At 39.3% G+C, this 12,004-nt stretch overlaps 2 protein-coding genes across 2 annotated transcripts in view; both read left to right on the top strand.

Annotated features, from left to right (window-relative positions):
* The window catches only part of fnip1 (folliculin interacting protein 1), a 53,084-nt gene extending 49,333 nt beyond the window's left edge, over positions 1-3,751 (top strand). Inside the window, exons 16-18 of the mRNA XM_023275743.3 lie at positions 11-211; positions 362-477; positions 1,708-3,751. Of these exons, the coding sequence (XP_023131511.1) occupies positions 11-211; positions 362-477; positions 1,708-1,786 (396 nt within the window). The 3' untranslated portion in view covers positions 1,787-3,751. The remainder of the gene's footprint in view (positions 1-10; positions 212-361; positions 478-1,707) is intronic.
* A 2,683-nt stretch (positions 3,752-6,434) lies between these two features.
* Positions 6,435-12,004, top strand: part of rapgef6 (Rap guanine nucleotide exchange factor (GEF) 6) — a 167,235-nt gene continuing 161,665 nt past the window's right edge. Inside the window, exon 1 of the mRNA XM_055017168.1 lies at positions 6,435-6,874. Coding sequence (XP_054873143.1) covers positions 6,800-6,874 — 75 coding nt within the window. The 5' untranslated portion in view covers positions 6,435-6,799. The remainder of the gene's footprint in view (positions 6,875-12,004) is intronic.

Below are 12,004 nucleotides of genomic sequence, written 5' to 3'. Positions count from 1 at the left end.
TCCTCTGCAGCATCCAGTATTGGATGAGCCCATAGCCGAGGCTGTCTGCATTATAGCAGACACAGACAAGTGGACGGTGCAGGTGGCCAGCAGTCAGAGACGAGCCACAGATGTCAACAAGCTGGGGAAGGAAGTCCTGGTGTCCAGCCTGGTTTCCAGCTTATTGCAGTCCACTCACCAGCTCTACAAACTCAACGTCTCACCCAACTTTGTAAGTCACGCCTGTCACTCTTTCTGCTCTAATGTCTGTACAGGTTGAAGAGGGGTCATAGCTTTTAGTATCAAGATGCTCTTATTACAGTAACCAACATTTTGTTTTGTTTAACTAACCATGCTCCTGTGTCTCTTTCCTCCCCATTAGTGTATAATGCATCTTGAGGACCGCCTGCAGGAGATCTACTTCAAGAGTAAAATGCTTGCTGAGTATTTGAAGGGCCAGACGAGAGTCCATGTGAAAGAACTGGGCATGGTGTTAGGGTAAGTAGTTAACTTTAACTCTCAACTCTGAGGCACTCTAAAGCATTTATTTTAATTAATATGTTTTCATGTGGAGTTTTAGATCTCTAGTAGCTCTGTGGAGTTTTTTCAGCCTGTTTAGTTTAGAAACATGGTCACCTTTAAAGGGCACATGTTATTAAAAATATGTCCAAATCAGGAGGATTCTTACACCAGAACCAAAGAAAGGAGTTTTGACTAGAATCTGGATTTTAAATACTTCAGTTTGCATTGCAGGCCTGTACAGACAGGGTAGAATGTGCAGAAAATGCAGAATGTATAGGTGTAATGTTTCCTTTGTGGAAAATGAAGCATTCATCCCCAACTGTGGGTTACTCTACAGATACACCATTCAAAGATCTCGGGCTTGATTAGGCAAACATAAAGCCAGCAGACCAGGCCAAACCAAACACATTACAGTAATATAATTACATAGCAGTAGCACATTCTCATATACTAATATACACATAAATACAAAGAATATTAGCTATGACATTGGGAACCACACCCACTGGTATATAAAGACACTGAAATAGAGATGCAGATAACAGGTTGTGTCTAGTTCTTCATTTAACCCACTAGGGGGGAACATTTTAAGGGGAATTCTATACAGGAGGTCCTCGGCTTATGGCGTCATCGACCTACAGCGTTTCGTCGTTACGTTGGATCTGGTTAGGCGGTACTAGTTGACGGGCAGAGCGGACAAATACGTCGTCACGTGGCGCTATAAGACGGCTTTGTTTACATTCTCCGGTTGTATGCCAAATTAAATGACTGGTGTCTGCAAACTGTCTTTTTGCAGCTGATTTAGGATCAGTAGGGCAGATAAAATTTTTATATTGACTGATTTTCAATATTAGTTGCCTTCTTGTTTTTCTTAGCTTTTCTCATGACTTTTTTCTGTTTAAAAAGAAGCAGAGATGGCATGAGTTGATAGATGTAGTAAAAGCTCAAGTATTGGGGAGAATTATAGATTGTGTGTATATTCTTGCACAAGACAATACGAAACCCCTTGTAATGATATAACTGTAATTTGTCAGGCAGCACTGCAGCCTAAAGGTGGATTCAGTTCAAGTCAGATCTGTTCTGCAGCTCACATTCAGTAGAGAAGATTCAGTTCATTGCATGAGTGTTTATGTCCATAAAATAGTTCAGGTTTGTTGTTGGACACTTTCTAACCCTATCCTGTCCTTTGCTCTGGTGTCCTTGCAGAATCGAGTCCAGCGACCTCCCCCTGTTAGCTGCAGTGGCCAGTACTCACTCCCCGTACGTGGCCCAGATCCTGCTATGAGACCGTACGAGCAGCTCCTGGACCAGTCGGACCTGAGCGGCGTCACTGTGGCCTCAAAACCGGCCGTCCAAACCTCCCAGAAGACCCCTGACATGGTGTTCCTGACCTGTGTGCCTGGCCTAGCGCGGGATCTTTGCCCTGAGCAGCACGTCTTCACGGACCACAGACGACACTTCAAACCAGTGCTGCTGAATGTGGAGCAGTGCTGCTGTTGCACCACAGGGTGGCGTTAGAGACCACAGACCGAGAGACGGAGTGAGGCTCTGCGGATGACTGAAGCGTCCCTGAAACGACCTTCTCCTGTTGTTTGAATGTTTCTTTTAAAACGAGACTCCTTTATTTTTGGACGCAAAAGCCAAAGACTTTGTTAATTTTTCCAGCTGAGAATGACATTTTAAGATACCTACAGTATAATAACATTGGATTTTATTTCTTCGACTGCTTTTATTTTTTTTTCTTTCTGTACAATCTTAAACCCAGTCGTACAAAGTGATGGGTGTTTAGAGGAGATGGATGGACATTTTTAGACTTTATTTTGAGGTAAATATCACCGAGAAAGTTATCAATCTCATGCCAATTATGTCATTGTGTTTATCTCCATGTTTTTGTTTACAAGCCAAATTTCCCTGAAATATCTCAACAGAATCCCACAGATTTCTTTTGTTTGACTGCACCTGACTTTAAAGGCAGTTTTTTAATTGAATAATTGATGCTCACCTTGATTTTTAGTTCTACAAACTGGTTTTGAATTAGCTAAAAGTGGCTTTGACATTCTTATCACAGGTACAGCACTACCTCAGATCTGTGTATGGGCAGTAAATTAACACACACATTTACAGCTGCCCCATAGAAAAACCCTGAGGTAAACTTTTTAAGATATTTTAATCAGAGGAATGTCAACTGTGCAGACTCGATGCTGTGTTCTTTGAAAAAGGGAAGGCTGTTTTAATTCCTTCGGATGATCGTTACACACAAAAAACGGAAGGAAAAACGTATTTTTTGAATGTGATTAAGAAGGGGTCCCTTTATACTGTGGAAAAGCTAAAAAAAACAACACACATTATCTATTTTACAACCAAAATGCTGAAATATTTTCACACTTTTATAGCGCTGCCACCTTTGTACGATGTTTACGGCTTTGTTGTTTGCTGCAAGAGTAGAGGAACACAGTAGGCCTTATAGTGGATATGTATGTATCGGCTAACACTATTTTCAAGCTCGTTTTTATGATGGTTAATACTCACAAAAACGCAAAATACAGAAGGCATACTTGGACATGTCTTTTTTTTTTGGTTTAGTTTTATTGACAGATTTTGGTTGCTACACCGTATAAGCAGGGTGTGATTTGCTGAAAACTGCGACATTATTTGCATTATTAAATCATCAGTTGACAGCATTGGGAATTAAATAAGGAAGTCTCACACTGTCTGAATAGGACAAGCAATCAGATATATGCTCACAGACAGCAATTTTTTACTAGAATAATTTGACAAATGCTAAGTTTTTGGAACTCTTAGATGTGGCTCGGGCTTGTTTTTGGCTTTTAGGATCTATTCAACTGACAACTGGACATCGTTTGCGTCTTTCAGCTCAAATCGCACCCTGAATATAACAAGTCTTAATGGAGAAGTGGCAGGCTTCCTGAGAGCTCATTTTTTGCTGTTAAAAATCGATATATACATGCTTGTTGCTGTTTTGAAAATGCACCGCTGTTATCAACCTACGTTTTGTACAAGCCAGCCATTATGTTTAAAAAGGTATGACTTTATATCCGCTTCTCCCTCTTTGTATATGAATAAATTATTTAGTTGCCCACGGTTAAGCGTAACGGTTCGCGTAAACTGTACATACTCGAGTTTTATTTCCATGTATTTGTACAGAATGTCTTTTAAGAATTGTCTCCTCAGATTATTTTTTCCCAATTTTATGGGAATGTTGTGCAATAAAGATGCTGATGTTGAGAGATTTTTCTGCGTCTATGGGAACGTTTTCTGTCGCGGGAGGAGAAAAAGAATCCTGGAAAAGTTAACCCTCGTGTCGTCCTGTGGGTCAAAATTGACCCATTTTAAAGTTTAAAATTTGTGGAAAAAAAATATTTTTACAGTGAAACTTCTGATGTCCACATTTTCAACATTTTTGGGAAATCTTTGAACATTTTTTGGTGGAAAAAAATCAACCAAAATCAAGTGAATTTCACTGGATTTTGTTTGATTTTTCTGTGAATGTTCTTAAAGAAAATATTAGAATTTTTACTGATGTATATGGAATCACTAGATATTTTTAGGATTTTTTTGGAAGATTTTTAGTCATTTTTGGAAAATATTTACAAGATTTTTCTTGCAAAATTAGTTTTTTAAACTTTTTTAAAAATAAAATTATTAAATGAAACTTTTAAAGAATTATAATTTTTTTCTGATGGTTTTGCAAATTTTCAGAAATTTGAGGATTTTTTTCTGACAAGGAAACAATATTTTTGGTGCCCATAAACGATGACAATAGGAGGGTTAAAGCAAACATTACAATCACGCTTTCCGTGAAACCACAAATCTTTGATTGAGTGCAGCGGCTCCGGCTTTTCATTTCTCCCTATCCCAGATTAGTAGCTGTGGTTTCTTCCCCCTTTCTCCCCACAAACACTCAGTCCCATGACTGTATAATTATTATGTGTGAACTGGTTTTAGTTTTTTCGGTCAAACCCACTGGGAAAGTCTTGTTTTCCTTTTTTCTTTCTTTCCTTCCAATGCTGTTCATTCGTAACTCTCTAAGCAGAATAATCGATCCATTCTAATGCATTTATTGCCCTTAAATTTTTAAACAGACTTCAGGGAAGCTGTAAATCAATGCTTATTCTGCACGCTTTTTGTTTAGATCGCTGGTGGTTTGACTTCCAGTGATGGCCATCTGGATCGCACATTTCACCCACCTTTGAATTTACCACCCTGAAACTGCTCTGCGACTCCACCCCACCCTCCTCTGGGCGCAGGAGGTAAAACGAACCGAGCTCACCGCAGTTATGCAATAAAGGAAGGCGTGTCCTGGCTGAAAGCAAACACACTGGCAGCAAGTCTGAGTGTGTTTCCTCGCACTGACAGCGATTCTAATTCCCATTTATTTTCTTCACTGAAATAGTTTCCAAGAGCCCAGATCAGACCCTAGTTTGCTGTAATAGTGCACGTTTTAATCATAAATTAAAACAGACTGAGAGAAAAGTTGGGTTTTCTATGGAAAACGTGAATTCCTAGAGTGAGGGTTGCGTTTAAATGCATTACGATAATCGGATTATTCCGCTTTTTCAGCAGTAGCCGTGTTTGGTAGCAGTCTGCCTTCACAAGTGTCAGAAGTCAGAGGGAGGATCTATGTTGCATTTAATTAAGCTCGGACATTGCAGCTTCAAACCCCATAAACCTGCTTTTTTATGCCATTAAATCCGCACTGCGTGATATTTGAAATAATAAGCAGCAAATTATTTGTCTTATAGGGAAAAACTGAATTTCTAGGCTTTAAATGCAAATCTTTGTACATCCTATTAACTATAGTTGCGCAGTGTTTGATAGATATTGCATTGCAACTGACAAAATTAAATAGGAAAACTACTTCCACGACTGTTTTAGCAGTATCTTGATGATTTCAACTGTTTTATTGTTGAATGTGGTTTTGTGTCATTTTTTATTATTAATATTATTCTATCTGTGGGTTTGGTTTGCATTTGCGTCCTATATTTTTGATAATCAGCACTGTTAAAATCAGATTTCCATGTTTTTATGGATGAAAACATTAATTTTATGAAGCATTTGGGCTTTTGTTGTCCTGTTGTGTCATTTAAGTGCTTTTTAAAATCACCAAATCAGGTAAGTTCATTTTCTGATTTCATTTCTGATATTGTTCTATACCAAAAATTTCAGATTTTAGTCTTATTTTAGCTCCATTTTTATTTTCAGTCATATGTCAGACTCATATCTCATTGATTTCCACCATATTGTCATACAATGTAATTTTGCTTTTAAAATAACATAAAGAATTATTTAAGAATGAAGAAAAAAGACAGTATTTTTAAAGAAGGTGTGTAGAAACAAAGCTGTTTATACTCCAAAATAACAAAATAAAATAAGATAAGATAAAGAAACAAATTAAGAATGAAGAAAAAAGAATGTATATTTTAAAGAAGGTATGTACAAACAAAGGTGTTTATACTCCAAATGAACAATCTAATAAAATAAAATCTCATTCATAAGAAAGCTGATGAAAATATAATTCAATTTAGTTTCCTTTGTGTTCCTAAAGTCTCTAATAGTGGTGCAAGATTGATGTAATGTCCAAAATCTGGTTTGATGTGGAAATTTTAGTTATCAGAACATACATCAAAATACTTAATGTCTGCTCAAAATATTTTAAAAATGCATACACTGATAACAGTAACAAGAATATTCAATAATAAGCATGATTTCCACATGTATTTGATGCTACATTTCAAAAGAAACTTCATCAATTTTTATACTAGGTCAAAATTTGTCCCTAATTAACTTGTCCGTGAAGTAACGCTCTAAGATTTACTGCTTGCTGTATTGGGAGTGCGTTCCGTCCGACAGCCCGTGAACGCAGCGCTCTCCGGGCAGACAGATGTCGTCAACTCTCCGCTCGTCGGTTCTGCAGGAGGAGGGATCAAATCTGAACTCCTGGATCTGACGGACTGTTCGCTACCGAGGTGGATATTTCCTTCACACAAACATGTTCAGGACTCAGGACAGCACATCCCACAGATTCATCTTTCTGTCACACTTTGGCGCTTTTTAAACCGGCGACTTTTGGTGAAAGTGAAAGTTTTTTTTCCCTTCCCTCCCACCCTCCTTCTCCTGGAGCTCCCGGTCGGTCCGAGTGGAGTAAACTCCTCCATCCATGCTCGGCTCGGCGGGGACGGACCCGACGGGGATGTGAGTTAGCTCAAAGCCCGGTTCGGCTACAGAGCAAGCGAGGAGAAACCGACAAAGTCCCCGACGGTGGATTTGAGCCGAAGTTATGAAAATGACCGGAGCCGTGGAAACTTCTTTTAAACAGGCTTTGAAGAAGCCGCCCTCGCTGCGGACAGCGGAGGTAAACAAAACCAACGTTTCTTTAATTAGCATCGCCCTGCTAATGTTAGCAAAAAATCAAACATTTGCTACCAGCAGGAGAACTCCACTGTTAGCTGTCAGGGGGTCAAATGAATTGGTTTAACTGCTTTATTAGTACTTTTTCTTTACAGCCATTTTCCATTTAGTACAAATATAACAGTCTGATAAACATAATAAAACACAGCAAGATAGTTTTTTTTTTTGGTTTAAACTTACTTGTTTTGTAAAAAACACAGCAAGCTAGTTGTTGGAAACTCTTTGTGGAGCACTTGGCTGAGTATCCAGAGCAAAAATAACACTCAGATGGAAAAGTTTAGACTCAAATGTATGAGAGGCTTTTCTGTTGGTGCCCAAACTGAGGTGCAGGGACCTTGCTGGGTCCTTCAGACAGCTGTGCATGTGTAAATGTTTTGAATAAGGAGGAATTCAAGGCCAGAACTGGAGGGTTTTGGTTATGTTTGGCTTTTTTTTTTTTATTACTGCACTGCATCCTGGGCTCAGTCTTACTAAACATAGATAGATAGATAGATAGATAGATAGATAGATACTTTTTTAATCCTGAGAGAAATTCAAGTGTTCAGCAGCTTACAAATAACAACTGAATTAACAAACAGACGAGACAGGCAGGTTAACAATGACATTAAAGGTTAGTCTATACTCTGAAAAACTTGCTGCACAATACTATAAAAACCCTCTAATTTTATAATCTCTACAAGTATCAAATGTATTACAGGCCAATATACAGTATTTACACGTTTTGAGGCACCGTGATTTAAAATGTCTTTGACAGGTAGTATGAAAACAGTTGTTGTAAACTACTTAAGGTGAATGACATTTGAATTTCCCTCGGGATTAATGAAGTATCTATCTATCTATCTATCTATCTATCTATCTATCTATCTATCTATCTATCTATCTATCTATCTATCTATCTATCTATCTATCTATCTATCTATCTATCTATCTATCTATCTATCTATCTATCTATCTATCTATCTATTTTACAATCACATTGGTCCTAATTAGGGATACCTGATATTGACATTTTTGCCAATAACTGATATGCTGATATTGTCCAACTCTGAATTTGTGATTCCAATATCTACCAGTACCGATACTGATATATGTGGGAGATTTAACTAATTTCAGGTAACACCACATATCTCCTGTCGTGGAATTAACACAGCATGCCTACTTTTATTGTGATGCCCCATTGGATGCATTCTCAAATGCAACAAGGCTTTCTAAATGTAAACATTGTCTGTGCAAAATAAGAAACTACTTCAACTGAAGTTATGGAAAAAATGCCATATTTATGCTTTTTTTTATTTTTAATTGTCTCCAACAACAGTTCAGACCCTCCCTCCCTCCCTCTATGAGTCTGGCAAATGCAGGTGAAATCTAGGCATTAGTTTATTGGTTTTCATGATTAAAAAAACGATAACGACATTGACTGATATAACATTTTTATGCCAATATCGGTCTGATCATCCCTAGTCCTAATGGGATCCTGACAGAGATCCCCCCTGACCACTCAGTGATGAGTTGTACAGTCTGATGGGGGACAAAAGAGTTCCTGAGTCTGTTTGTGGAGCAGACTGTGGACACTCCTCTGCCTGATCACAGTCCTGTGCAGAGGATGCTGGGTGTTGTCCAGGATGGAGAGAATCTTCTCCAGGGTCCTTCTCTGAGAGTCCACCTCTGCATAAAAGACTGCTGGACAGACTGGCAAAACATGAGCAGCAGTTTCTTGCAGATGTTGAAGCACCCGAGGTCTCCTCAGGAAGTACAGACGACTGTGTCAAAACATAATGTCACAGCTTCCCATCACAGGGTTTATGTCTAAGCCCAGGAGATAGTTTGTGTAAACCTCAGCCTGAATGAAGCCAGTTAAATTTAATCATCGCTGCTTTCCCATCCCTCCCTCTCCTCCTCCTCCTTCTCCTCCCTGCATGAAGCTGTGGAAACACAGCTGGCTTGTCATTGCTTTAGTTACGCTCTCCGGCCCCAAAATAGCTCAGGCCCTTCCACGTTCAGCTGCTGGTAATAGTTTTGAAGTGGCAGCACATTTCAAAACACCCATCGAGAGTACAGAAAATGTTTCAGCTTTGCATGATGCTTTTGAAAAAGAAGGTCCTTTTTTTTCAAGGCTCTGATCCTCTTGTTTGTTTGTGGGCACATGTTGGGTAGAAAGCCTCTTTCACGCCTTCATAGAGGGCTTTTGTGCACACTTGAACAAACCATAACAACCCTGTTTAGTCCACAAATATATGACACGCATGATAGCTAGCACAAAATCTTCCTGAATTCACTGAAAACTCCTTTTTCTTTTGAAATTGGATGTAGAACAATCCACGTTTTTACTTCATTTGGCTGTAGGGGAGTGGAACAAGATGCAGTCGTTCATGATATTTACGGATGGGTTGGGTACTTCTTGGAGTATTTGTCAGTGCTAAAATTCTAAAATGCAAATCAGTGCCTGCGGTCGTAAAACACATGACATACCTGCAACTAAATCAAATCCCTCTATATTTTCAGCTCAAAACCTAGAAAAAATGCGACAAAGCCACATCGTAGACTGCAACTGTCTGAGCCTGTCGGTTGTGATTTATTTAACAGACGGACATAAACAGTGGTTATGTTGCTCTCACTGAACCTTAAGTAACTGACCACGTACTGACAGATAAAATCATTAAACCTCTCCCTAGCGGTTAATCACACCCTCAAACAAACCATATATGTCAAAACTGGCTCACTGTTTGTCTTGATATGAGTAAGAATACAATCATAAGATGCTACAGGTTCAGAAATGTTCCCCAAACACTAACATAAACCACAATAATGACATTTAAACCCCCAACACCCTAAACTCCCATGGTGCATTGCAGCACAACAGTTCAGTCATAGCGACTGATTCTGCGATCGCTACATTATTTTACATTATTTTTGCCATAAAATAAGCATTTTCTAGCTTAAAAAATTGGAAACAATGCTTAAAAACAGGAAAAACAGTAATTGAAACGTATTAAAAGAATATTTAATTGGAAACAATGCTTAAAAACAGGAAAAATAATAATTAAAACATATTAAAAGAATATTTAATTGAAATAAAATGCGTAGCGTACAGTGCTGGCTGCTGATTGGCTCAGCGACCCCAGCATCAGTCTCCTCCGTCTTCAGCATCTCACCTTGCCCATTTCACAGACGTCTGATCGCTGCGCATAGTGTTGCTGCACGGTGTGTGGGGAGGGTTTATAAAGCCTTAAGCCTTATATAGAACTAATAAAATAAATATTCAAGATTCAAGAACTTTATTGTCATACACACAGCAGGAACACATTGGTTACCCTGAGTGATGAAATTCTTATTTTGCGAACTTCCTTCACACAACTGAAACAAATAAAATGAGATACGAAAAAATGAAATAATAAATAATAAAAATGAAATAATAATAAAAAATAAGATAAAAAATAGTTACAAATAAATTCTGCATGCAAGTGTTGGCAATATTGCAATACTGTCATATGTTAACAGTCAAGGAAAGCCAGTGGTAAACTTTACCAATGTCCAAAAGTGTACTTCTGCTATAGGTAATCCTTGAGTATTAGTGCTGAGCATTTGCTACACTCAGTAGCACTGTAAAGAACAACAATAAATGTTGGTGTCAGGAGCGCTTCGCAAACACATCTGTCACGGGGGGTGCCATCTTTATTGAAATATGGTCGCTACTTTGCAGATTTTCTTCTATTGCGGGGTTGTCTGGAACATAACCCCGAGATAGACGAGGGACCACTGTGCTGATAATCAGAAAAATGCCAAATATCGGCCACAATAATTAGCCAAGCCGATGATCATCTATCCCTAATTAATATTCCAAAAAGATTTCACAGTTGTGCTTCACTGGGAGTCTCTCTGTGCTAGAGTGTCAGCTAAATTTCCTGGATGGTTTCAGAGGCGCTGTAGGTAGGTCTGTCTCCTGTGCAGATGTTTGGCTCGGTGGGTAATCTCTCCCACCGCAGCTTTAATGCCTCGTCAACCTTTCCCAGTTTCGTGGCTTTTCCGAACAGCTCTTCCCTCCCTGCCCACCTTTCTCCTTGCCATCCAGAAGACGCCCTGGTGGGAATGGCCGACAAATCACGCCGGGGTGATTTATGGCGGTTTTGGCTGCGCCCACTTTGGATCGGACGTTTATGGGAATTCCAGCCGTCACAAAGCCACAAATTCCCAAGGGAAGGTGCAAGTTAAGGGAGAGAAAGAGAAACGCAGACCCAAGTGGTGGCTTGTTGCCTTCTGAGCGAGCATTTGAGCCGCTATGAGCAGAGCGGAGGAGGAGAAGCAGGCCGGTGTGTGGTCGATGCCGTGTTCTTGGAGCGCTCGCAAAGAAATGCGTTTCAAAAGAGGCTGCGTGTGTTTCAGCAGATGTTACCAAAGAAAGTGGTTTGCTCACTGCTGACACAGCTCAACAAGTAACAGGATAATACTGTCTGTGTCTGCTGCCCAGGTTGGCCTTCTTTTGGGTTCTGTCTGCTCACAGGCACCTCAGACATGTTAAGGTTTGCTGTTTTCCTCTAGTTAGAGCCAAAAGCCTTGAAATTGCTCATGCTAGATGCGAACCAGACCTTTCCTCATTTTATCATATCTTTAGGGTTTCACACCTGCATACGGGCTTCAAAAACACTTTCATTTGCCACCTTGGCACATATATTATCATTTTTTAGATTATTTTAGCCAATTTTTCTGGGCAGTATTTGCAAATTACTGCATCTTGCATGTCTCCAACTCTTATATCATACATAATACACTTCAGAACAACTGAGGTAAACCTAAACTCGACAAGACACCTGTGTTCCTCTTTTGAAAAAGAGAAGTCAAACAAAAGAAATTTTTCTGAGGTGAGACTGAAATTGAATCTTTCGGTTTGAGGCATTTCACTCTGCTATTGACTGCTGTATCCCTGTCGATGTAGGTCAAAGAGGACTGTGGGAACTGACAAAAACCAGACGTGTATATGTGTGTGTTTTTCCGTAAAGTGTGCACACACAACACTGCATGTGTGTGAAGCAATACTTGTGCAGTATTTTTCATTTATAACTCAGTCTTCTTGTCTCCT

The sequence above is a fragment of the Amphiprion ocellaris genome, chromosome 14 (assembly GCF_022539595.1).
Source record: "Amphiprion ocellaris isolate individual 3 ecotype Okinawa chromosome 14, ASM2253959v1, whole genome shotgun sequence".
In the NCBI taxonomy this organism is placed as follows: domain Eukaryota; kingdom Metazoa; phylum Chordata; class Actinopteri; family Pomacentridae; genus Amphiprion; species Amphiprion ocellaris.
The sequence above is the reverse complement of the archived record's forward strand: the minus strand, read 5'-3'. Positions and strand labels throughout refer to the sequence as shown.